This window comes from Apis laboriosa, unplaced genomic scaffold, assembly GCF_014066325.1.
Source record: "Apis laboriosa isolate Shangri-la unplaced genomic scaffold, ASM1406632v1 scaffold14_cov150, whole genome shotgun sequence".
Taxonomy (NCBI): domain Eukaryota; kingdom Metazoa; phylum Arthropoda; class Insecta; order Hymenoptera; family Apidae; genus Apis; species Apis laboriosa.
The window spans coordinates 1162470-1189717 of record NW_025221798.1 but is presented as its reverse complement, the minus strand read 5'-3'; the positions used below and the strand labels follow the sequence as shown (position 1 = coordinate 1189717).

Sequence of the window (27248 nt, the reverse complement as noted above, 5' to 3'; positions counted from 1 at the left end):
CACTGTAACTTATTTTAACAAAAGAATACATGTCATACTATAATATATACTATAATAGATATAATATCTTCAATTTTCCCGAAACAGCATCATATTTTTTTTACGTGACACTAATTCATAGGTAATGATATTAAAAAAATGGCGGGATTTACCCATGCGTCGTTAACCTCTTTCGACACAGATGTATTTAAGCAGCTGATTATCAACAAATCGGTTGAAATTCTGCAATCTTACAACTCGACTACGTGACCGTGACTAAAGAGACCGCGACACTCGAAAGAATTCTCTCTCGATTTGTTCGATCTTCGTTTTGACTTGATTCACGATCATCGGCTCAGTCGATGATCGAACGTGGTGGCGCGAACATCGCGATTGAAAAGTGAATTTATCTCTGTTCTAAGACTTAGTGAAAACTTTTCAATTTTATTATAAAAATTATAAATTTATTATAAATTTCTAGAATTTATTTTCTTAAATTCGAAATTTCGAAAAGAAGATTAATAATAATATAATATTTAATTATGAAATTAATGGAATAATTATAAGAAAAATTGTGATAATCTTGAAATATTTTAATTGGAATATTGTCAATGAATTATATTTATATTTTATAAAGGAATTTAAATTGTATTTCTTTTTATTCGTTTTTCAAGTTCATTTTTTGGAAAAGAAGAATTTTAATCGATAATTGGTAAGATTATGCCCGATTATCTTTAACTTTCTGTTTAAAAATATAAAATTTCATTAAATAATAATAATATAAAAAATATAGATATATTTACCAAGATTTTATATTTTTTTATTCGTTTCAAAATTTTTAATTTCGAGTTTTGTCATATATGATAAAATGATAAGATATAAAGATAATTTTTTTATAATTTTTAAAGATAATTTTTTTATAATTTTTTAAATCGATAAATTGACAAATAAGAATAAATGATTACAATTTCCAAAATGATCACAGAAAAATAGAAGAAACAATTTTTAAAATTAATTATACAATCAAATTTTAATTTCAATTTCGAAAATAATCACAAAAAGAAAGATAATAACACAATTACGAGTTAAGAAGCGTGAAAAACTCAGTGGTACGATTCAAAACCGGATATAATTGCACTGTTAACAACTTTTATCGAGAAATCTTTGGTGGTGAAAGTTCTGGCGAGTGACACCGAAAAGAGATCATATCCGCGACAAAACGAGCGACAAGGACAGGGGTGAAGGAAGTGACTTACCCTATTTCATAATCTGATGGTAAATTTCCAAATGGTTGTAGTTTTTTAATTATTGGAACGTAATTGTTTCATTCGTTCAGATGATAAACAACTGCATTATTATTGGATTTTACGTAAAATTGAATTATTTATTAGTTACAAAATTGGATTTAATATTAAAATTGGATTTTACGATAATTAAACGTATTTTTAATTAATTTTAATTTTCGAAATATATGATACATAAAAGTTATTTAAGTTATTTTTAGAAAAGTTTAAGAAATATATTTTATAAGAGTATGGATATATTTGAAAATAAAATTTTCGAGAATATTTTATACATATGTGAATATTGAGACAAAGTGATTTTCAGTTTCAAATGATAACACTTATCCTCAAGAAAAATATTATTAAAGAATTATAAGAAATTAATAGTAAATTTGAGCGTTATTAATCATAAGTTAATAAAAATAATTATTAGATATAATATTTAATAATTAATATTTGATATTTAAAAATCAATGATTATCACTGTAATATTAATAATATTAATATATTATAATTATTAATAATTAGCATTTAGCAATAGATAACTAGCCAATTGGTAATAGATTGGCTAATTGGATAATTATTAGTTGGACTGGAAAAAAAAATTAGTTTTTAATATTTTTAAATTAGAAAACACAGGAATAAATTTTATTTTATTGACATTCTATTAGCATATTCTTAATGATAATCTTATTTGTAAGTAGCTTTCAATGAATCCATAAAATAAACGTTATTTTGATTATAATCAATATCAATGTTAATCAATGTTGTTCAAATGATTCAAAATTAATAATTAAATTTTTATTTATCAAAAAATACTTGAAATTATCCGCGATTTCTTTTTTTCTCGATTTAATTGTGAAATAAATAAATTTTTTCTAATTTCATAAAATTAAATCGATTTCTAATCGATATTTTATAAAATTTTTTTACAATTGTCTTAATATTTTATCGTGTTTAAAAAAACATGTTATGAATATTTAGCGGAAAAACATAAAACACGAAAACAATGATAGTTAAAACATTCTAAAAATTAAAATTCAAGATAATTATGAGATAAAAATTTTCCTTGGAGGATAAGAAATTACGTAATGCATTTCATAAATTACCATCTAACAATTTCTTTTCTTTAACCATCGTGAAATATCCGATTAAATCACATTTTCAACAATTTTGTTTTTATTTAGGAGATGAGACAATTTTATTTCTCGGTCATCTTATTCCTCTTGGCAATTGCCGATTCACAAGCACAAGAAAAACTGAAGAACATCTACTCATGGAAAGCGTTGGAATTTGCCTTTCCAAACGAATTTGCCAAATTGACTGCCATTAAAAGTGGATCTTATATTCCTGGCGCTTCGCTACCCATCGATGTTGATGTCTATAACACAGGTACAAATGAAATAAATAATAACAGCATAACAAAGCTTCCTGTATCTATTTTCGATTTAAATTTATTAAATTTAAATTAAAAAATAGTAAGATTATATTCCAATGTGATTATAAAGAAAAATAGATATAATAGTTAAAGAAAATTATAATAAAGTTACAATGAAATAATACTGTTGCAATTGCAAAAATTGAAATTTCTGTAATTTTTATTTTATTCTTTTTGAAAATAATATTGATCAATTAATGAAGTACTCTTGATGTATCTCTTGTTGTTTTTGTCAAAAGAATGCCACCAATCGATTCAGAGAAAATAAATAAAATGAAAAATAAAATGAAAATTTATCGAAATAAAAATTTTTCAATTGAATGTTTAATCTTATTTATTTTTTGTCAGAGGTGCAAATATTAAGTAAAATACTAACAAGTTTAAATTATTATAATTTAACTGTATTAAACTGTATCTATTCACTGTTGTCAATAAATTTAGATTACATTGAATTTTGAAATGAGTTTGAACGATTGTCATTCCTTCATACTTTATTCCAGCTAATATTATTTTCAAAAGATTGACAGTGATTTTAAAAATCTATATTTTTTTATAACACTATATTATATTTATTATTTCAAGAACAACAATCGATGGTGTTTGTGGCCATTCCAAGGATTCAAGATGGCATACCCTTAACTTTAGGTTATGTCACCAAAGAAGTATCAGTGAATGGGAATCCATTGATAACCCCGTATCCAAGTTGGAGTTACAATGATGTGAAATATTGTGATGGACTGACCAGCGTGTATAGAATGCAGGTATCTTTTTTTTTTTTTTTTTCTATTTAAACGTTTAAAACTTGGAAAATTTGCTATTTCAAAAAATTATATGATTCCTCTTTAACTATCGCTATGACACATTAATGTGAAAATAATGATTATACATCTGTGATTTATTTGATTTACGTATCTCTAACAAGTAATTATGTAATTACATATCTGTCTTTATTTAAGTAAAAGATCGCTTCTTAAATGAGCAATTTCTAAAGTTAATCTTCGATTAATAAAAAAATTCCCATATTTATATATTATTTCATACATTATTTAAATTGTAATCATTAAATGATAACGTATCAACGAATGATTATTTATATATTTAATTCTAATTTAGTTTTGTGCATAAAAATATGCAATATAAATAAATATTCAACAATGTATTGTGTTATTGTAGCAACATTTTCTTCAGTGAAAATTCTAAAAGCTAATAATAATATAGCACATATGCCTATAATATTGTTAATTCATTATTGATTATTATTTTAAAAATTAATAAATAAAAAATGTATGTAAATACATAGATAAATAAAATTCACATTTATATTCTGTTTATATTTTTTAGCTTATATTTTTATTATTTTAAATGAGTGTACAATTATCATGAAATTGATTGTAATTTATTGAAATTATTTTCAATAACAAATTATATGAATTTTCTTTTTTAAAATGATATATGTAGTTCTATTACATTAAAGCTTCACTAAAGAATAATTAATAGTTATACATTGATAATTATCGATATCTCTATGACCTTGTTGATATCAATTATTTTTTAATACGTAAGAAATCAATATTTCCAACAGCTTCTTCTTTTTCCGTTATCTTAATTTTCAAGATATTTAAAAAAATTGCTATTATTACATAGAATTTCTCTTATATCTACGATTACGTAAGAATGCATTTAGTTTTTGTTAATGTAAATACAATATAAGTATATGATAACAGGAATAAGACATGTAACGAGTGAAAAGTTAAAAATCTATTTTCTAGAATGGATTATGATTTGAAACAATTTCAAATTCAGTGACCGATATTCAGACGATACTATACGAATTGCCTACTTATCGTTTCTAATGCAAAATTATCTATAACTTAATAAAATAAACTTTAATCTATTCTTATGTACATGAATTTTTACGTTCCAGATCTAAAATCTTCAAAGATCGCTTGAATATATATAACATTGTATATTGTATGATTATGGTTTCTATAAGTTTGGTTAGGTTACAATCTAAGAAGAAAAAAACACGGTTTTCTTTTTTTCTATAAACTCATTCATCGATTATTTTTTAATTAAAAGAAATATTTTATAAAATATTTTATAAAAAAATTTTTATTTTAATATCTACTTACTTTTCTACAGGTAGACAAATGTGAACGATTATGGGTCCTTGATACAGGAATATTAGGAGAAAAACAAATGTGTCGGCCAAAGATTCATGTCTTTTCTTTACGTGACAATAAATTAATCACCATGTACAGATTCCCCCAGAATCAGTTCAAAGATAGCTCTCTATTCGTCACTATAGCTGTAGATGTTCAAGATACAGAAGACAAATGTAAAGATACGTTCGCCTACATTGCTGACGTGACAGGATTCGCATTACTCGTCTACGATTTCCGAAATTCAAGATCGTGGAAGATCACCAATAATTTATTCTATCCATATCCACCGTATGGCACGTTCAACATTAAAGGTGACACGTTCGACTTGATGGATGGAATCCTTGGTCTCGCCTTGGGGCCTATTCGTAACAACGACAGGATACTTTATTTTCATTCGTTGGCTAGCAGAGTCGAATCATGGGTGCATACTTCTGTGATCAGGTTAGTTATGGCGCTGGTAACGCTTTTCGTAATCTGAACTACTGAGAAATAGATTCATCGTGCAAAATTAATTTTGATTTTTAATCAAGTAGAATATATTATAAAATTATCGTTAATCATTCCTGATCTGTAAGATATTTATTTAAATACGTTTTATAAATTGATTGTTTTAACAGGAAAACTAAATACATTTTGTGTAATCAATTAATTTCAGTTTTAACAATAAAATTCGATTAATTTTGTAACTTGAAAATTGAAAATTGATAAAATAAATTGTAAAAATAATTCGTAACAAAAAATTAAGTTATTGAAATATGCAAAAATGTATATTATTTTTATTATTATTATTATTATTATTATTATTATTATTATTATTATAGAGTAGATCAGTTTAGTTATATATATTATTAAATGTTTTTTATAAAATGATTTTTTCATAAAATGAAAAAAAAATAGTAAAATGTTTAATTTAATTAGAAGAAAGCTGGTCTTTAGTGGATTTAATTCTTAAATTATTCATTATTTAGTTGTCGATAAGCTTCTATTTAAAAACAATTATTCTTTCTAACCTAGAAATTATACTCTTTTCAATGAGAATTCCGAGGCCGCTGCAAGATCATTCGTACCATTCTCGATCGAAAGATCTTCGCAATCTGTCGCCGAGGTTATGGATCATAACGGAGTACTTTTCTTCGGATTGTTATCTGATCTAGCGATTGGATGCTGGAACAGCGAGCATTTTTTCGAATACGGAGGAAATAATATTGAGATAATCGTCAAAGATCCAGAGACATTGCAGTTTCCGTCTGGTATGAAGGTACATATAAATATGTATAATATATATAATATAATCTGATATTATTATTTAAAATAGAAGAAAAATAATTTCATTGATTTTGTTGAACTTGAAATGTGTTATCATTAGCATTTTCAATGCTTTTTTTTATTCGTATAAACAATTGGTTTTATTTTTCGAAATATACATAAATATATTTTCGATACCATGTTTCAAAACATAATATATAATGCATAAGATCTCCGATAAGGTAGCACTATTATAAATAAAAATTATTTTTGAGTTGAAGCTTTTATAACCAAAAATGCGTTGTGAACTTAACTTGGTATTTTCCTAACGTAATTTAGGAAATATAAAAAAGAAATAAACTTTTAATTTGTATGTCGTATTTCTAAATTTGAAATTTAGAAGATTAGGATTAAATAGATTTAAACTGAGTTTAGAGATTTAAAGAGACTGACGAATTTTTAATTTAAATTATTCTTCTAAGATTTGAAATAGATTAGAATTAGATTTAGGATACATTCAGATTAAGTTTTTGGTTATATATATATATTTAATCTTCTAACTAATAATTAAATAGATTTTGTTAAAAGTCAAGTTTTAATGCTAATATTTACATATATCTTGTTTTAGATCATATCATCCAAAAAAGGTAGACAAGAATTGTGGGTCTTCACGATATCATTTCAAAAGTACATGACTGGTACTATGAATTCGAACGAGACCAACTTTAGGATTCAGGCTGGATTTGTGGATGAATTGGTTCGTGGCACCAAATGTGACGTATCTCTCTTAGGTCGTTTTATACCGTCTCAATGAGGATCATGGCGCCACGAGCAATTCTCTAATCACTATCATCATAGTTCCTGGCCGTCGTGGCGGCACTCGATCTTCAAAAATACACCATTTTTTATAAACGATCGCTTCGAATCGTATTCTCGAAACTATTTTAGGAATCATTATTATCATCATCATAGTTATTTGCAAAATCTTTTTAATATTAAAACCGCAAATACGTATTCTTCGTGGATCAATAATGAAAGATTTTAAGATTATTTGGAAAAATTCAAATTAGAACGAAAGATGAATAAAATTGTGATTATCAGAAAAGAAGTAATTATTTTAGAAGAAAATATTGAGAATAAATTTTTATTGCTCGTGGTGCTGTAGATATTTTTATATTTTTACAAAGATTTTATTTCAAAATGGCGGAGTGAAATAAAAAAATGCCCATGAGGATTATATTACTGACTTATTTATCATATTATTTATTTACTGATATTTATTAAGTTACTTTATTTATTTGATTATAGAATATTTTATTTCTAGTTTTTGTACTTTTATTAATTATTAAAAAATTTATTTATTATTAAAATTTGAAATAGAATTTTGATAAAATAAAAATAATCTAAACAAATTTCGAAAAATTCAATAATTAAGAATTAAAAAGAATTAATGAAATTTGATAAAGACATTGTCATAAAAATAAAAAAAAACATATACATAGAATAGAAAATATTTTGACCAGAAATAAAAATAAGAGATAAAAATTTGTTATATAAAATAAAACTGATAAAAAATAAAATATAAAGTAAAATAATGTATTATTCATGAAATTTTGGACAAGAACAAGTTTTTTAGGAAACAACTTGGTAGAATATGTTGAAAACATTTCTCAACATGATGAGATAATATTGCTAAAATAAAAAGAAAAGAATGTATAAAGCATGCAATCCCATTTATCATATTTTATTAAATTTAAACATTTTTATTAAATTTAAAATTTACTCTTACAATAATGTTAAAATAAATATAAGAAGAAGAAAAAAATATTTTCTCAAATTATAATTTAATAGTACTTATATAATAGTATTATATAAGATATAAATGGAAATAAAAAAAACAATCTTTTTTTAAATACTTTTTATGATATTTATTTGTACAAATTGATATATATAAATAAATCTTATGTATTATTATAAATACCTTATATATTACTTTATATAAAATTATATAAGTTATTATTGAAGTTATTCTATTTTTACACGTATTTTTATTTCTAATATGACGTATATTAATTCGACATTATTGTGATAGAGAAGGACAACAAAACGACGATCTGTATCTAAATGCAAAATTATAATTTTTATTTAATTAATATTAAAAAATTGTTGTACAATTTTTTCTACATGTTTCACAACTCTTATGTATCAAAGAAGTGCTTCAAAAAAAAATAAAAAATTATTTACAATTTATAAATAATTAATTTTCTAATCTATGTTTATTATAATTCTTTTTTTTTTGGCGAATGTTCTAGATAAAACATTAATATAAAGTGCGTTAATATATTCATGGAACATCTTTAAAACAAATACAAAAGTTAATATCGTTTATTTATTATAAGTATATAAGTTATAAATAATTTTGTATATATAACTTTTATGTTTCTAAACTGACCTTTTAAAGGAATATTCGGTATCATTTAATACGTCTGTATATATATAACAGATACAATAGGTTACGCGTTAATTTTATTTACAATTCCAAGTCGATTCATTTCGATGATTGGCGTCGAACACTTTCCATCACAATTTCGAATATGGCACATTCGCAGTCAATGAAGAAAGTTTTTAAAATAAAATGAAATTTTGAAGATGTTATTAAGTTCCAATATATGCAATTTTTACCACATCTCTGTGATTTGGATTATGTGAACACGATGGAACTCGCAGAATCGCAAAATCCGAGCAACAATCTGCAATATTACGAATAAATATGACAATAATTTTCAGAAGTCAGAATATTTTACCAATCCAGATAAACGTTAAAGTGATATTTTTTTCGAACTGGTAAATGATACAAGTGCTTTTATATATATATATAATCTTACAATTTTTTGTCTATATATATATAATTCTAATAAACGTGCAAAACCATGTATATTAGAAATCATATAATACTTTCGAAATAATTAACGTTAAATTGATCAAAATAATAAATAATTAAAAATTGTTTCAATTTGTGATCAATTCGCTTATCAAAAACTAAAAATTATTTAATATAAATTTTATATTTTAAAAATTTTGATAATAAAATAGAAAAAGCACATAAAAATTGATACGTTGATGACTTTAATTAATACATTTCTATCGTCATTTAAAGAGAAATATTTTGGTTATATTAATTTTTCACATATATGATATGATAATAAAATAGAAAAAGATAAGACAAGTAAGCAGTAATATTAATCATTTTATGTTATGTATAATCGTTTCTGTCAGATACAAATAAGTTTCGTGAAAATTATGATTAATGGTGACAAACAGTGGTGATAATAAATACTTGTTTCAAATAATTGAATTGTCATATTTTTCTACAAACATAAAAAGACATATTACAATCATTATTCATATGAAAATTAAAATATACATATCATAAAATGATAGCAAATATTAAATATTAATTAAATATTAAATCATAGAATCGACTTTACAAGCAAATGTTTGATGGAAAGAAAGATAAATAAAATTAAAATAATTATAAAATCGGAGAATATGGTTGCTGAGAATAACGACTTTTCAAATTGTTATTTGTTTGAAAGTCAAGAAAATGGTCTTAGTAATTTTCATACATGCTCATCCTATATGAATATGTATTGGTTTATTTTAACAAATAACAAAAAGTTTAAAATGACAATTTAGATCTCCATGAGATAAATTTCCGAATTTTGAATGCAGATATAGACACATTGATAAAATAAAATTCGTTGCATAAGATTAATCTGAAAAGATCAATCAAATTTTCTATAATTCATATTTTTTATACATATTGTTATTGGTATGTATAATCAACTTTTTATCTAAATCGTATTAATTTTTAAATTAATGAAATAAACGATATTTTCTATGATTATTTTATTTTTAAAAAATTACTCTTCATACTTTCTCTTAGATCTAATTATTATTTCAATTAATAGTTCTTCTAGAATGAAGCAAGACACAAAGAAAGATGACTGTGTGATATATCAAATAAATGAAATTTTGTAAAGTTTTTACTTTATTTTTTTAGGAAATATAAATCATTAAGTTGTCACATTCTTAAAAAATATCTACAATAAGATAAATAGAAATTTAAAAAAAAAAAAAATTTATTTTATCTCTGTGAAATATACGTCATTACAACCTATATATTGATCAACAGTTAGTCAAAATTCTTGCAGTTTGCATACATACTGCATTGCTTCGTCACTGGGAAAATATCTGTAATATCCTAGGTAAGTTATTTTATTACTTCATTGTAATATTTATATTCAATTTTTCATGTGTCTGACAAGAAGAAATATTTTATAGAAAAATGACAAAGTGGTTGTTGCTGGTGGTGTGTCTTGGTATAGTTTGTCAAGATGTCACAAGCGCAGCTGTGAATCATCAAAGAAAATCTTTAAATAATTTGGCAAATTCGATGAACGTGATTTACGAATGGAAACACATTGATTATGATTTCGGTAGCGAAGAAAGACAACAAGCTGCGATTCAATCTGGCGAATTTGATCACACAAAAAATTATCCTTTCGATGTCGATCAATGGCATGGTAAAATATCCTCTTTTTAAACTAATATTGCTTGTCGAAATATTTTAATATTCCAATATTTCTTTCTAATATTCAATAATAATTTTCATCATTCGAATTTCACAGTTTTTGCATCATTGTAAAAATATTTCAAATTTTGTATTTTTTGTTCAAGATAAGATATTTGTCACCATAGAAAGATTAAATGGTGTGCCTTCTTCTCTGAATGTGGTAACTAATAGAAAAGGTAAAGGCGGACCTCTTCTACAACCATATCCTAATTGGTCGTTTGCTAAATATGAAGATTGCTCTGGAATTGTGAGCGCTTTCAAAATTGCGGTAATTGAACATTTTTTTCTTATGATTATCTTCAGAATAATAATTTTTCATTACAAAATAGAAAAAAGAAAAAGAAGATTCATTTATTTTATAATATTTAGATCGACAAATTCGATAGATTATGGGTTCTGGACTCAGGTCTTGTCAATAATCAACCCATGTGCTCTCCAAAATTGGTAACCTTTGATCTGAATACCTCAAAATTGGTTAAGCAAGTCGAGATACCACATAATATTGCCGTAAATGCCACCACAGGAATGGGAGAATTAGTATCACTAGCTGTTCAAGCTATAGATCCTACAAATACTATGGTAAGTTTAAACTAAATGAAAGCAATCAAGTTTCTTTTCTTAGAAATATTTTACTTTTACGTTTAGTTATTTTCCATATAATGGAAATTCTCTATGTGACTAGTAAAATCCATAACTTTCAAAATAATACTTTGTCAAATAATTCTAACACAATGTTATATACTGTTTCATTTTTAAAAAATAAAAGAAAAATTGATTTTGTAGCTTTTTTAATACCCTCTTTAGTAAAAAGATTTCATATGATTTAGATTTTCCTAATCACTAATTTTTGAAATATATTAGCAAAAAATATATGTATTTTTCTTTTAATTCGAACTATTGTTTTCATATATTTATATATTTATATAAATTAATAATCATTTCGAAAGAATTGATTTTAAAGGAAAAAAACACTTTCAAAATTAAAAAGTTACGATTTCCTTTAAAAAAGCTCATTCATGTGTATGCTGATACGTCTTCAGCATATTAAAATTTATAAGATGATATGAAAGTTACAAAATCAAGAAAAAGTTGAAATTTATCGAAAAGTGTTAATTACAAAATAATCATATTGTGATAATAATGATATAATAGGTGTACATAGCAGACGAAAAAGGTCAAGGTTTAATCATCTACCAAAATTCCGACGATTCCTTCCATCGATTGACTTCCAATACTTTCGATTACGATCCCAGATATACCAAACTGACAGTCGCTGGAGAAAGTTTCACAGTGCAAAATGGAATTTGTGGAATTGCACTTAGTCCTGTGACGAACAATCTTTATTACAGTCCTCTCGCTTCTCACGGTTTGTATTACGTTAATACGGAACAATTCAGGAAACCACAATATGGAGAAAATAACGCCCAATATGAAGGGTAAATATAAAAATAATTTTTTAAATTTTATGAAATAGAATAGTTTACTATTAAATAATTTGTTAATATATTCGTGAAATTTCTTTAGAGAATTGATTTTAGAACAGTATTTCAACTTATTTAACTTATTTATCGTGACCAATATAATTTTAATTATTTTTTAATTTCGACTCCTCCTCCCTATTTAAATTGTTCCCTATAAAATGTTCTCAAGTTAAGAAACACTCTTAAAACAGAACGGAAATAGAACTCTATCACTATCACACTATCACTTCACTTCAAATTTAAATTCCTTATAATTTAATAAAACAATATTAACATTTGTTATAGAATCGACTCCAGAAACTGTTCCAGTTATGTTCCACAGTATCTTGTAAATTCTTGGTTGATAATTGCATATTCCTTATTAATTTCAGATCTCAAAATATTTTGGGCACTCAATCATTCGCTAAAGTAGTATCGAGAAATGGCGTCCTTTTCTACGGACTCGTGGGTAATTCAGGTCTTGGTTGCGTGAATGAGCATCAAGTACTTCAGAGAGAAAGTTTTGTTAGTAATTTTTTAATTTTTCTTCTTCTTCTTACACTTTTCTATCATATTTTCTTAGTTTCACATTTCTTCTACATGTCACTATCATTAATACTAAATGTAACTTTCCGCACGAGAACAAAACATTCAACTGTTAGATTTGCCAGAAATGCGAATCACGTGATATAACGCTTGTTTTTGGTGGGAGATCACGTGACGTATAACAAAGTAGGGATAATATAACACTATTTATTCTTTTCATGCAGAAATTTGGTGTTTAGCGGAAATAATGTAGAAACAAATTTGTTTCTTGATTTATATAAGTACATCTTCTTATAAATTAATAATGTTTTTATTCGATTTTATTTCTTCCTTCCTATTTTCTTTAAATAAATAGCCTGCTACTTAATTTTTTTCATAAAACTATATTTATATTAATATAATATATATTTATATTAATTATCTTTTAATCAGTCAATTGAAATGTATGATTTTGAATTGATTAAAATTGTGCAAATTTTTAGTTAAATTAAGTAAGAGATATTTTGATTTGATCAATTCGATAGTCAGATTAAAAGTTACTTAATATAAATGTGATTCTTTGTTATATAAGAAAGTTATAATATTTAAGTATAATATTTAAAGTTAACAATATTTAAATAATCGAATTTATATAATTTAATTTTTTCATAGCAATAAATGTTTCTTAAAAAAGATATAAATAAAAATGTAATTATTTTGAAATTACAGGATGTTGTCGCTCAGAACGAAGAGACACTTCAAATGATCGTTAGTATGAAAATCATACAAGATTTCCCACAATTCAGAATTAAGGAACTAAGGAATGAATATATGTTGGCCTTAAGTAACAGAATGCAAAAAATAATAAACAATGATTTTAATTTCAACGAAGTAAATTTCCGAATTTTGGGTGCGAATGTAAATGACTTAATAAGAAACACTCGTTGCGAAAAACCTACTAATCAGAATGCTAACAATCAGAATGATAACAATCAGAATGCTAACAATCAGAATGCTAACAATCAGAATGCTAACAATCAGAATGCTAACAATCAGAATGATGCTAACAAGCAGAATGGTCACCAGCAGAATGGTAACTACCAGAATGATAACAAGCAAAATGTTAACAGGCAGAATGCTAACAGGCAGAATGGTAACAAGCAAAATGATAACAGGCAGAATGATAACAGACAGAATGATAACAGACAGAATGATAACAGGCAGAATGATAACAGGCAGAATGATAACAGACAGAATGATAACAGGCAGAATGATAACAGGCAGAATGATGACAGGCAGAATGATAACAGGCAGAATGATAACAGGCAGAATGATAACAGGCAGAATGATAACAGACAGAATGATAACAGACAGAATGATAACAGGCAAAATGATAACAAGCAGAATGCTAACAGGCAAAATGGCAACAAGCAGAATGATAATAATCCGAATGATAATAATCAAAATGATAATCAAGTTCGTCATTCTTCAAAATCACATTAAATCAATTAATTATCAATTAAAATCAATTAATTAGGATGTAAACCAAATTATTTTTTAAAATATTTTTTCGATGTAAACAAAATTTTTTAAAATCTTTTTACATTATATTATAAATTTATATTATAAATAAAATTAAATAAATATCATTTTCGCATAATATTTTTCAATTTTATTACCCTACTTTTAAAAATTATATTAATATAGAAATTAACCTTATACTTATATTTCTAACATTATATTTAATATAAATGAGTGAATGTAATGTATCGTGAAATAACAGATGAAATAATATGTAAAAGTTAAATAAAACAATTTGAAGAAAATGATTTGTAATATGGAACATGGAAAAAAATTTTATTATTTAAAATAAAAAATACTTCATCGTTTTAAACAACATTATTCCTAATTATTTATATGAAGATACATTTTATTGATTTCACATTTAATCTGAATTCTCTTTGGCAATTATCCTACTATTAATATAATAATAATGTATAATAATAATGTATTTTAATAATTGTTGCTTGAACAAAAATAGAAAAGAAATATTAAAAAAGAAATATCATTAGAAAATTTTGAGTTTTCTTTTATATTATATACTTTAACGATTTATTATTCACGATTGAGATTATTAATTATCAATGAGCAGATATTCTTTCTGCTATTAAAAGTAGCCAAAGTCAAGCATCATATCGTGTCATATAACGTGTCTCTGCTTATAATATACCAATGATAGTGAGAATAATGTGATATCATATATTCTTCTACCATTTAAATTTATCGCAAAGAGAACTGAGCTAGTTTTAATAGTAGAGAAAATAGGATACTGAATATAGGTAGAAAAAATAATATTTTCAAAATTATAAACAGTTTTGATTGGATTAACATTAAATTAAAATTGTATTATATTTCAATATCAAAGAAATGCTTTAACAAAAAATAAAAAATTATTTATAATCTATAAATGATTATTTTTTTTAATCCATGATTATTACTCGTTTTATTTGTTATCAAATATTCTAGATTTGAATAATTTAGATCAAGCATTAATATAGAATGCGTTAATATATGGAACTTAAAAAACTCTTAAAAAATCGATTCTTCGGATTAAAATAAATATAAAAATATATTAGTTATTTATTAAGTCATAAGGAATTTGAATTTCCATTAAATGAAAAAATATAAGTAGAATAAAATAATCTGTCTTTGTCACACGATCGTTTCATTTTATCTGTAATCCAATTAACATTAAATTATTTATAATATAATAAATAAGCTTCAACACTTTTATATATTGCAATTTTTGTTTTTTTTTATTTTTAAATCGATTCTCCAAAAATATCATTTACATCTCTGTACGACAGATGTATACAATAGACTTTCTTTTATTTTTATTTTTATTTTTATTTATATTTATATTTATTTTTATTATTATTTTATGTTTTATATTATTATTTTATTTATTTATATTTTTATTTTTATATTCGCTGTTATTAAATTATTGTATCTTCAAATATTCTTTTTTTTTTCTTTTTTAATAATTTCTAATTCCTATGTGTTAAGTAAAATCATCTATATTTACAATTTTATAGATATTTTTTCGTAATTGATCGATATTAAATTGATCAAGAGCATGATTGAATAATTAAAATTTGTTATCAATTCGGTTATGAAATCAAAAATTCATTTAAATATAAATTTTTCAATTTTAAAAATTTAAATGCTAAAGGTACGTAAAAATTTATGCATTGAGATTAAATTAACAAGTTTCTATCGCCATTTAAATAAAAATATTTTCGTTATATTAGTTTTACACAATATGAAAAATAAAGAAAAAGATTAGAAATGTATATTAATCATTTTTCTGAGATAGTAAACTTGAGATAAGAAATATAGTGATATTAGAATAATCATTAGCAATATAATTATTTATTTATCTATTTTAAAATTTTTTTAATTATTTGTTACTTTTTCTTTTTTACTTTTCAATTAAACGAATTTAATTGAATATTTTTTCAAACATAAAAAGCCATATTTTGATTATTTTTCATGAAAATTAAATGCAAGAAAATTAATATTTATATGAGAAATAGTAACAAATATATTAAATCATCGAATCAATTATATTAGCAAATATTTAATGGAAAGAAAAATAAATAAAATTAATATAATTATGAAATTGCAAAATATCATTATAAATGAGACTTTCAAGTTATTAATGGTTTAAATATCAAAGAATCAGTTTTACTAATTTTCATACTTAACTCTATGTGAATATGTGCTGCTTTTAAGTAACAAATATCAAAAAATATCAAATGGCAATTTAAATCTCGATAACTTGAACTTCTGAATTTTAAATAATACATATCGATACATCAGTATTCTCATTATATCAGATCAATCTGCAAAAGAAATTAAATTTTTGGATTTTTAGATTTGCACCAACTTTTTTTTAAAATTACAATAATTTCTAAATAAATTAAATAAACATAACATTTTTCAATATAATTATTCCAATTTTTAAAAAATTACGCTACATATTTTTTTTTTAGAATTAATCATTATCTTGATTAACATTTTTCCAGAACTATAGATGAAGCAAGATACAAACAAAAAAATAGTGCGACACAGTAGATAAACAAAATTTTGTAAAATTTTTACTTAAACAATATTTTTTTAAGAAATATAAATTATAACCTGTCACATTCTAATTCTTTACAACATATCTACAAAATAAACAAGATAATTTCAAAAAAATTTAAAATACAATTTACTTTATCTCTATAAACTATACGTCATTACCACCTATATATTTGGCCGATCGTTGGTCAAAATTCAACAGCTCCTGCAGTTCACGTACAATCTCCATTGCTTCGTTACTCATAGCCTAGGTAAGTGTTTCCAATATCTCAATTGTAATATTTGTATACGAAACATTTTATTATTTTCTGACAAGAAGAAATATTTTGTAGAAAAATGACAAGGTGGTTGTTTATGGTGGTATGCCTTGGCATAGTTTGTCAAGGTACGACAGGCAGCATTCTTCGAAGTGAATCTTTAAATAAATCGTTACCCGTCCTTCACGAATGGAAATTCTTTGATTATGATTTCGGTAGCAATGAAAGAAGAGAAAATGCAATTCTATCTGGCGAATACGACTATACGAAAAATTATCCATCCGACGTTGATGAATGGCATGGTAAATTATATCATAAAATATTTTAATATTGCATTTTATTTTTACCAAAATTCTTAATATCCAATAATTATAATTTAAAGAAATATTAAACATTTTTCATTTCTTATTCAAGGTAAGATTTTTGTCTCCATGCTAAGATATAATGGCGTACCTTCTTCTTTGAACGTGATATCTAAAAAGATCGGTAAGGGTGGACCTCTTCTACAACCTTATCCCGATTGGTCGTTTGCTAAGTATGACGATTGCTCTGGAATCGTGAGCGCTTCCCAACTTGCGGTAATTGAACATTGTCTTCACAATTCTATGATTATCTTAACAATTAATTTTCCAAAGAAAAAGAAAATTCATTTGTTATGTGATATTTAGATTGACAAATGCGACAGATTGTGGGTTCTGGACTCAGGTCTTGTCGATAATACTCAACCCATGTGTTCTCCAAAACTGGTCACCTTTGATCTAACTACCTCGAAATTGCTCAAGCAAGTTGAAATACCGCATAATGTTGCCGTAAATACCACCACAGGAAAGGGAAGACTATCATCTTTAGCTGTTCAACCTTTAGATTGCAATATAAATGGCGATACTATGGTAAGTTTATAAATTATACAAGTAAGCAACTTTCTTTTCTTGGAAATTTTTCATTTCACTTTTGTGTTATTTTCTAGTAAGTAATTAATAATTCATATGGAAGTATAGTTTTAAATTAGAAAAGTAATATTGTAAAATAATGAAACTTTTAAAATAGTATTTTTTTAAATAATTCTATCTGAAATTTAAGAGAAAGAATTAGAATGTTTTTTATATACTACTTTGCTTTTATATAAAAAAAAAATGATTTTGTAGTTTTCTTTGATGCTTTCTTTGGCAGAAAGATGTAATCTTTCTCTCTATATATATGATATTAGATTTTTCGATAAATCATTAGTTTTTGAAACTAAAATTGAAAAATATTAACAAAAATAAATGTATTTTCGATGTTTTTTTATTTAAATATATTTATGATTATATATTGATATTTCGTTCAAAAGAATTAATTTCAACAAGCAATATTAATGAATATTCCAAAGATATAAAATATTTCCAAAATCGAAAAATTACAATTTTTTGAGAAAAATAGACTGCATTCTTTTCAACGCATTAAGATTTATAAAAAAAACATCTATGAAAGTTACAAAATCAAAAAAAAGTTGAAATTTATAAATAACGTTATTAATTACAATATAATCATACCATGATAATGATGATACAACAGGTGTATATAGCAGATGAGAAAGGAGAAGGTTTAATCGTGTATCATAATTCTGATGATTCTTTCCATCGATTGACTTCCGACACTTTCGATTACGATCCTAAATTTACCAAAATGACGATTAATGGAGAAAGTTTCACAATGCAAGATGGAATTTCTGGAATGGCTCTTAGTCCCTTGACTAACAATCTCTATTACAGTCCTGTAGCTTCTACCAGTCTGTATTATGTTAACACGGAACAATTCAAAACATCCAATTATCAGAAGAATGGCGTACATTACGAAGGGTAAATATAAAATTAAGTTTACTTTTAAATAGAGTGTTACTATATTCAGTGGAGAAATGATTCTAAAATTTAATATTTCCCAATTTGTGTGAATCATAACTATAATATAATTTTAAGTATTTCTAATTAAAAATATTAAAATATTGAAACATTGTTAAATGAAACAAAGCTGAAAATATAGAATTGTGTTTTTACTAATGCAAATTTAAATTACTTACAATTTAATAAATAAAACTTGAAGTTATTATACAATACAATATTTCCTGTAGTTTTTAGAATCAATATCACAGATATGTTGCATTTTTTTATTTAATTCCACATTTTTTACTAATTCCAGAGCCCAAAATATTTTGGATACCCAATCGTCTGCTAAAGTAGTATCGAAAAATGGCGTTCTCTTCTTTGGACTGGTGGGCGATTCAGCTCTTGGCTGCTGGAACGAACATCGATCACTTGAAAGACATAATATCGTTAGTACTGCAAATATTTTTTATTTTTTGTCATATTTTCTTGTCACATTTCTTTTACATGCTACTAAACATGACTTCTCATATGAGAACAAAACATCTACTACTAGATTTTACAGAGAAACAAGTCACGTGATATGATGTAACGTTTGCTTTGATCACGTGACGTACCTCTGTATAGTATAGTGGGGATAATGTGAATTATTTTTCAATTCATGCAGGAATCTAGTGTAATGTTAGTAGTAAAAGAAGAAATGTCTTTATATTAGTACGTCTTTTCTCTTATATATATATATTAATAATATTTTCGTTTTCATTTTCTAAAATTATGTTTATAGTAATTATATTTTAATCGTCCAATCGAAATGTTGAACAATTATTTTGAATTGATTAGAATTTGCATTTTTGGTTAAATTAATAAGAAATATTTCGATTTGATCGAAATTCGATAATTGGATTAAAAATTATTTAATATGAATGCGGTTTTAGAATTTCTGTAAATTGGGTTGACAATATATATTTTTTATAAAAGAATATAAATAATAAGAAAACTATTTTGAAATTACAGCGTACTGTCGCTCAGAATGATGAGACACTTCAAATGATCGTTGGCATGAAGATTAAGGAAGCGCTTCCACATGTGCCTATATTCAATAGGTATATAAACAGTGAATACATATTAGTTTTAAGTAACAGAATGCAAAAAATGGTGAATAATGACTTTAACTTCGATGATGTAAACTTCAGAATTATGAACGCAAATGTAAACGATTTGATACTGAACACTCGTTGCGAAAATGCTAATAATGATCAAACACCTTTCAAAATTTCAATACATTTGTAAAATTTGTCTTTCTCGATATGTATTAAATATTTTTCGAAATTTCTTTTCATTATGAATGTATAAAATAAATATTATTTTCGCATAATATTTTTCAATTTTATTACTACCTACCTTTTAAAAATTATAACCATATAAAAATTAATACTTGTATTTATATTATATTATATTCGATATGAATGAGCGATTGAATATAATATTGCGAATTAAATTCAAATAATTTAAAAATACAGTAATAGTGTAATTGATAATGAAACATCAAATCTGAAAAAAAATTGAATCACATTACATTTCTAACCAGTCTAATAACACTTTTTCCAAATTTTATATAACAATTATAATAATTTTAAATACAATTATAATTTTAAAATATTTCATCAATTTTTAAAAAATTGTTTTATCAGTATTTCATTCTTGGCTGTTTTTTTCTTTCTCTTCATTTAGTTTACTAGAACGTAAACATAATGAGAAAGAGAAAAAGATTTCTTATGAGTAAAATAAAAAAAAGAAAAATAGAAAAAAAAATTTTTTCTTCTATATTATGTATTTTGATTAACACTTTGTTTATCACTCATGATTAAGATTATCATTTGTTAATGAAGAATTGCCAAATATATAAATATCCTATACAACTATTTCTCCATTATTAAAAATGGCAAAAACTAAATCATATCACATTTGACTTGCTTCTATTAATGTAAAAGTGGAGATAATGATTTAGTGACTTAGTGTATTTTCCAAATTTGTTAAAGAGAGAAATTAAGCTAATTTCAATGGTAGATTTATAGAATATATTTTGAAGTAGAAAAATTAATATTTTCAAAATTATAAGCAATAAAAAACAAATTTTGATATAATTGTTAAAATTTATTTTATACCTCCTTAACTAAAAAACTATTTACAGTTTATTAATGATTATTAGTATTCTTTTTATGATTCTTTTAATGATATTCTTTTAATTATATTCTTTGAATGATATTCTTAATATTAGTATTTTTTTTATTTATTGAATATTATTTAGATAAAGCATTGATATAGAATATATTCATGGAACTTTTAAAGATTCAAAAAAAAGTCAATATGATGGTCAATATTTATTTATAAAGTTATAAAGAATTTGAGTTTGTTAAATAATTAAATAAAAATATACATATATATTTCACTTTCTTTCCATAATCAAACATTAAATTGTTTATTACTTAATAAATAAACTTTAATATTTTTATAAACATCGACTTTTATTTCTTTTGAAACTTTAAATCAACTCTCTATATTAATACTGTTCATATATTGTATAACAAATGTACATAGATACGTAGATTATTAACAATTCTGAGAATTCCTTTCAATATTTTTATATATGATATATTTCTGGATCATGAAGAAAATTTTCCAAAAAAATATGGAATTTTGGATTATATTTAAACAATGGAACTTGTAGAATTACAAGATCAAAAAAACAATTTACAATATTAGTAAATATGATAATAATTTATTTTTAATTCAAAGACCAGAATATTTTTCGGTTCAAAAAAACATTAAAGCGATGTTTAAAATTAATATTATTTTTTTTTTATGGATTTATAAATAATATTTTCACTATATAGCTGGAATATGTATCGATTATTGATAAAAGAGAATATATATTATTAATTAACAAATATTTTCTATATATATATTTTTTTCTTTTTTAATAATTCTACAATTTTTGTGTGCTGTACGAAACTATTTATATTAGACATTTTTTCGAAATGATCGATGTTAAATTAATAAAAATCATGAATAATAAAAGTTCTTCCAATTTCAACAGTTCGATCATTAAAAATTAAATAATACTTAAATTTTTCAATGTTAAAAATTTAAGCTCCTTTTTAATTTAAGCACACATAAAAATTCATACAAATTTTAATTAACACCGCCAAATTTCTTACACCGCCATTTAAAAAAAAATTTTTTTTGATTATATTAATTTTACACAATATGATAAAAATGTAGAAAAAGATAAGAAATGTTAATCAATTTTGTCAAATACAAATAAGTTTCATGAAAATTAATGTTGTAATTACAGTTACAAGTGATAGTAGATGACTAGCGTCACGTGATTATTAATTAGTAATATATTTAATCTATATTATAACTAACATAACTATTTATATATTTTTGAATTTCTTTAATTATTTCTTTTTTACTTTACAAATAATCTAAAAATATTATAATTTTTCTATAAATATAAAAAAATACAGTATTTTGATCGTCGCATAAAAATTAAACACGCGCATTTATGTCACGTATAATAGCAAACATGTTAAGTCATCGAATTGACCATTAACATTTGATAGAAATAATATTTGATGGGAAGAAAGATAAATAAAATTAAAATATTTGTGAAATTACAAAATATGATTCTTCAAGATATTAGTAGTTTTAATTTAACATTAAGAAAATTTTTTTTCTTTATTAATTTTTTGTATTTGCTCATTATATATAAATATGTGCTGGTCATAAATAACAAATATGAAAAAGTATCAAATGCCAATTTAAGTTCCGATCGAACTTTCGAATTTTGAATGTATATACAGAATACATCATTATATAAGATCAATCTACATAACAAATCATCAAATTCTTTATAATATTCTCTTGGGCTATATCTATATTAATCTTGTCTAAATTGTTAATTTCTAAATGAATTAAATAAGCTTCATTTTACATTCTTCTTTAATTAGATTATTTTTAAACAATTACTTTTCACACTTTCTCTTAGAACTAAATATCCCCATTAATAATTCCTTCGAATTATAAAGATATATATCTGGTTGACAGAACAGGCAAAACAAAATTTTGTAAAATTTTTAAACTATTTTTCTAAGGAATATATAAATCATTTCACCTGTCACATTGTAATCCTTTAAAAAATATATATATATATATCTATAATGAGATAATGAGAATATCGAAAATTCAAAAAAAAAAAAATTTTTTTCTTTATCTCCATGAAACACGCATCATTATCGTATATATATATTGACCAAGTGTTACTCAAAATTCTTGCAGTTTGCGTACATACTTTGTCACTTGTAAAATATTTATAGTATCCTAGGTAAGTATTGCCTCATTGTAATATTTCCTTGCAATTTTTCATTTCATCTGACAAGACGAAATATTTTCTAGAAAAAAATGACAAAGTTGTTGTTGTTGGTGGCATGCCTTGGCATAGCTTGTCAAAATATCAGAGGCGCCGTTGTTCGAGAAAATTCCTCGAGAAAAAACTTGACAAATACATTGAACGTGATTTACGAATGGAAACACATTGATTATGATTTCGGTAGCGACGAAAGAAGACAAACTGCGATTGAATCTGGCGAATATGATCGTACGAAAAATTATCCTTCCGACGTTGATCAATGGCATGGTAAAATATTTTAAATTAATACCACTATATCAAATAATTTAATATTCTAATTTTATATTTCCTAATATTTTTATATTATTATATATATATATTATATATAATAATATAATATATTTCATGTTTTGTATTTTTCGTTCAAGATAAGACTTTTGTCACTATGTTAAGATACAATGGTGTGCCTTCCTCTTTGAACGTGGTATCTGACAAAACTGGCAACGGTGGACCGCTTCTACAACCTTATCCCGATTGGTCATTTGCTAAGTATGAAGATTGTTCTGGAATCGTGAGCGCCCATAAAATTGCTGTATGATTATTTTTTCAAAATTAATTTTTCTTTCGAGAGAAAAGAAACTCGTATTGTATTGTATTGTATTGTATGATACTTAGATCGACGAATATGAGAGATTGTGGGTTCTGGACTCGGGTCTTGTCAATGATCAATCCATGTGCTCCCCGAAATTGCTTGCCTTCAATCTGAATACTTCACAATTGCTTAAACAAGTCGAAATACCGCATAATGTTGCCGTAAATACTATCACAGGAAAGGGTAGATTAGTATCTTTAACTGTTCAAGCTATGGATTCTGTAAATACTACGGTGAGTTTAAATTATAAAAGTAATTAAAAATTTTCATTTTCTTGGAAATTTTTTAAATTATTTTTTTTTTGTATTATTTTTTATATAATGAAAATTCTTTATATGATTTTAAATTAGAGATAATAATATTGTAATATAGTATATACTGCAAATAAAATTGTAAATAAAATTTATAATTTTAAAAATAGTAAAATAATTCTTGAACATAGATCAAAGAATTGAAATTTACAATATTATATATTATTTGTAAAAAAAAAAAGAATAATTTTGTAGCTTTCTTTGATGTTTTTCATTAGTAGAAAGATCTATCACGTTAAATTAGATTTTCTTTTAAATCATTAATTTTTGAAATAAATTGAAAAATATTAACAAAAATGAATATATTTTCGATATTCTTTTAATTTGGATCATTAACATTTTAAATATTTATAATTTGATAAACTTATATCATTTTATTCAAGAGAGATCGTTTTTTATCAAAAACAACTGAATAATTACTATTCTAATAAGTATAAAATATTTTTAGAATTGAAAAAATATAATTTTTATTCTGGAAAAATAATCTACAGATTTGCATTCAACATTAAGATTTATAAGAAACACTTAAAATTACACACTGAAAATTACAAAACTAAAACAGTTAAGTTAAAATCATTAACATATTATTATAATTTATTATAATAAATTATTATAATATTATAATTTATTATAGTATGGTAATAATACAACAGGTGTACATGGCAGACAACGGAGATGATGCTTTAATCGTCTACCAAAATGCCGATGATTCCTTCCATCGATTGTCTTCCCACAATCACAACTCTAGATCTGACAAAATATCGCAAGAAAATCTCACTTTGCAAGAGGTAGACAACAGAGTTTCTGGAATGGCACTTAGTCCCGTGACGAATAATCTTTATTACAGTCATCTCTCTTCTCAGAATTTGTATTATGTTAACACAGAATCATTAATGAATTCGCAAAATCAAGGAAATGACGTGCAATATGAAAGGTAAATACAAAAATAAAGTTTGTTCTGAAATAGAATAGTTCGTTATTATATATAGTGTATTTATATGGAAATTTGTTTCGAGGATTGATTTTAAAATAATGTTTCTTGATTTATGAATCGTGATATATAATTTTTAAATATTTTTTAAATAGCACATCTTCCTCAAAATATTCGATTTTTTTTTTTATGAAACGTTTTCAATGTTGAGAAACACTATTAAATGAGATAGAAATAATCTCTATCTCTGTCACAATGCTATTTATTTCTCTATTCAATGCAAATTTAAATTGCTTATTATTAATAAAAAAATAAATCTAAACATTGAAATAAATCTAAAAATCAATACTTTAGATAAGTTCCAGAATATCTTGTACATTTTCATTTAATTTCATTTTTTATTAATTTCAGAGTCCAAGACATTTTCAACAGTCAATTATCCGTTAAAGCAGTATCGAAAAATGGCGTACTCCTTTTCGGATTCGCGAATAATACACTTGGTTGCTGGAACGAACATCAGTCACTTGACAGACAAAATATCGTTAGTAATATTGCGAATATTTTTTCTTATCGCGAATTATCTTATATTTTTCTTATTTCGAATCTTCTTTTTTTTCTTTTTTTTTTTTTTTTTTTTTTTTTTTTTTTTTTTTTTTTTTTTTTTTTTTTTCTATATTTTTTTGACACATTTCTTTTTACCAGATAATACTGCCATATTAATAAACATGAATTTCGACATGAAAATATATATATAACGTCATATTATCCCTACTGCTACATTTGGCAGAAACACGAGTCATGTGACTCGAGTCATGTGATGTATCCTTATACCAATAGTAGTGGGGATAATGAAACTTCACTTATTCTTTTCATACAAAAATCTCAAATACGATGTTTAGTAATGTACAAACAAATTTCTCTATAGATTTATAAAACGAATCTTTTCCTTTGTGTAAATTAATAATGCTTTCGTTTTTCATTTAATTTTTTTTTAATTGATTAATCAAAATGTATAAAATTTTTGTCAAAAAGTTATAGATACGTTATTAAATAATCGAATTTATTTAATCATTTATATTTTTACATGGAAACAAATGTTTCTTAGAAAGAAATTTTATTTTAGATAAAAATGAAAGCATTTTGAAATTACAGGATGTTGTAGCTCAGAATGAGACGCTTCAAATGATCGTTAGTATGAAGGTTAAGCAAAATCCTCCACAATCTGGCAGGATAAATAATACGCAAAGAAATGAATATTTGTTGGTTTTAAGCAACAGAATGCAGAACATGCTAAACAATAATCTTAATCTCGAACACATGAACTTCCGAATTTTGGGCACTAATGTAAACGACTTAATACGGAATAGTCGTTGTGCAAATTCTGACAATCAGGATAATAATCAACATAATCGTAATCATAATCAAGCTCGTCATTCTTCAAAATCTGACAATCAGGATAACAATCACAATAACAATCAAGCTCATCATTCTTCAAAATCTGATAATCAGAATAACAATCAATATAACAATTAAATTCATCATTCTTTAAAATCATATTAAAATCTGTTAATTAATTTTTTCTCGATGTAAGTCAAATATTTTAAAAAATTTCATTACATTATAAAATGAATAAAATAAATATCGTTTTTCGCATAATAACTTTCACTTTTATTGTCCTAATTTTATAAAAATTACAATAATTGAACGAGTAAATATTAGTAATAATAGAAGTAACAATAATTTAAAGAGTTAAATAAAACAATTTGAAATAGTTGAATAATAGGATATCAAACGTGAAAGAATTATTTAAAATAAGAGTTATTTCATTGGTTTTAACGCTTTTGCAAAATGTCAAGATTATCGATTTCACATTTAATATAAACTTGACTCTTATAGTTATTCTAGCATTAATATATTCTGATTATTAACTGACTAGAATGGAACAAAAATATT

General features: G+C 24.0%; 4 protein-coding genes across 6 annotated transcripts; all 4 read left to right on the top strand.

Annotated features, from left to right (window-relative positions):
• The first annotated feature begins 653 nt into the window (after nt 1–653).
• On the top strand, nt 654–7255 carry LOC122710669 (protein yellow-like). 3 transcript variants are annotated; one of them, XM_043928656.1, is made up of 7 exons: nt 654–691; nt 965–1254; nt 2450–2654; nt 3283–3461; nt 4843–5306; nt 5880–6123; nt 6739–7255. In XM_043928656.1, the coding sequence occupies exons 2-7, from the start codon at nt 1252–1254 to the stop codon at nt 6922–6924; spliced, it is 1281 nt and encodes a 426-aa protein (XP_043784591.1). In that variant the 5' UTR covers nt 654–691; nt 965–1251; the 3' UTR covers nt 6925–7255. The 3 variants fall into 3 exon arrangements, with proteins under 3 accessions (XP_043784591.1, XP_043784594.1, XP_043784593.1); XM_043928659.1 differs by having other exon boundaries at nt 5880–6115; nt 6739–6907; XM_043928658.1 differs by having other exon boundaries at nt 655–691; nt 1042–1254.
• Nucleotides 7256–10280: 3025 nt separating this feature from the next.
• On the top strand, nt 10281–14265 carry LOC122710666 (major royal jelly protein 3-like). The gene is made up of 7 exons (XM_043928653.1): nt 10281–10378; nt 10455–10696; nt 10851–11014; nt 11116–11325; nt 11899–12182; nt 12599–12731; nt 13461–14265. Exons 2-7 carry the CDS (start codon nt 10459–10461, stop codon nt 14232–14234), a joined length of 1803 nt encoding a protein of 600 aa, XP_043784588.1. The 5' UTR covers nt 10281–10378; nt 10455–10458; the 3' UTR covers nt 14235–14265.
• Nucleotides 14266–16987: 2722 nt separating this feature from the next.
• On the top strand, nt 16988–20365 carry LOC122710668 (major royal jelly protein 1). Its single transcript, XM_043928655.1, has 7 exons — nt 16988–17125; nt 17207–17433; nt 17546–17709; nt 17800–18021; nt 18686–18969; nt 19307–19439; nt 20005–20365. Exons 2-7 carry the CDS (start codon nt 17211–17213, stop codon nt 20278–20280), a joined length of 1302 nt encoding a protein of 433 aa, XP_043784590.1. The 5' UTR covers nt 16988–17125; nt 17207–17210; the 3' UTR covers nt 20281–20365.
• Nucleotides 20366–23311: 2946 nt separating this feature from the next.
• LOC122710667 (major royal jelly protein 4-like) lies at nt 23312–26961 on the top strand. Its single transcript, XM_043928654.1, has 7 exons — nt 23312–23377; nt 23449–23689; nt 23830–23993; nt 24077–24286; nt 25018–25298; nt 25707–25836; nt 26448–26961. The coding sequence occupies exons 2-7, from the start codon at nt 23455–23457 to the stop codon at nt 26826–26828; spliced, it is 1401 nt and encodes a 466-aa protein (XP_043784589.1). The 5' UTR covers nt 23312–23377; nt 23449–23454; the 3' UTR covers nt 26829–26961.
• Nucleotides 26962–27248: the final 287 nt, after the last annotated feature.

Bases quoted from the DNA above. Each gene is read 5' to 3' on its own strand.
- LOC122710668 (XM_043928655.1), top strand. From the start codon at position 17,211: ATGACAAGGTGGTTGTTTATGGTGGTATGCCTTGGCATAGTTTGTCAA. The intron at 18,022-18,685 runs GTAAGTTTATAA...ATGATACAACAG, and splicing joins ATATAAATGGCGATACTATG to GTGTATATAGCAGATGAGAA. The intron at 19,440-20,004 runs GTTAGTACTGCA...TTGAAATTACAG, and splicing joins CACTTGAAAGACATAATATC to CGTACTGTCGCTCAGAATGA.
- LOC122710669 (XM_043928656.1), top strand. The intron at 2,655-3,282 runs GTACAAATGAAA...TATTATTTCAAG, and splicing joins TGTTGATGTCTATAACACAG to AACAACAATCGATGGTGTTT. The intron at 3,462-4,842 runs GTATCTTTTTTT...ACTTTTCTACAG, and splicing joins CCAGCGTGTATAGAATGCAG to GTAGACAAATGTGAACGATT.
- LOC122710667 (XM_043928654.1), top strand. From the start codon at position 23,455: ATGACAAAGTTGTTGTTGTTGGTGGCATGCCTTGGCATAGCTTGTCAA. The intron at 23,690-23,829 runs GTAAAATATTTT...TTTTCGTTCAAG, and splicing joins CGACGTTGATCAATGGCATG to ATAAGACTTTTGTCACTATG. The intron at 23,994-24,076 runs GTATGATTATTT...TATGATACTTAG, and splicing joins TGAGCGCCCATAAAATTGCT to ATCGACGAATATGAGAGATT.
- LOC122710666 (XM_043928653.1), top strand. From the start codon at position 10,459: ATGACAAAGTGGTTGTTGCTGGTGGTGTGTCTTGGTATAGTTTGTCAA. The intron at 11,326-11,898 runs GTAAGTTTAAAC...ATGATATAATAG, and splicing joins TAGATCCTACAAATACTATG to GTGTACATAGCAGACGAAAA. The intron at 12,183-12,598 runs GTAAATATAAAA...TATTAATTTCAG, and splicing joins AATAACGCCCAATATGAAGG to ATCTCAAAATATTTTGGGCA.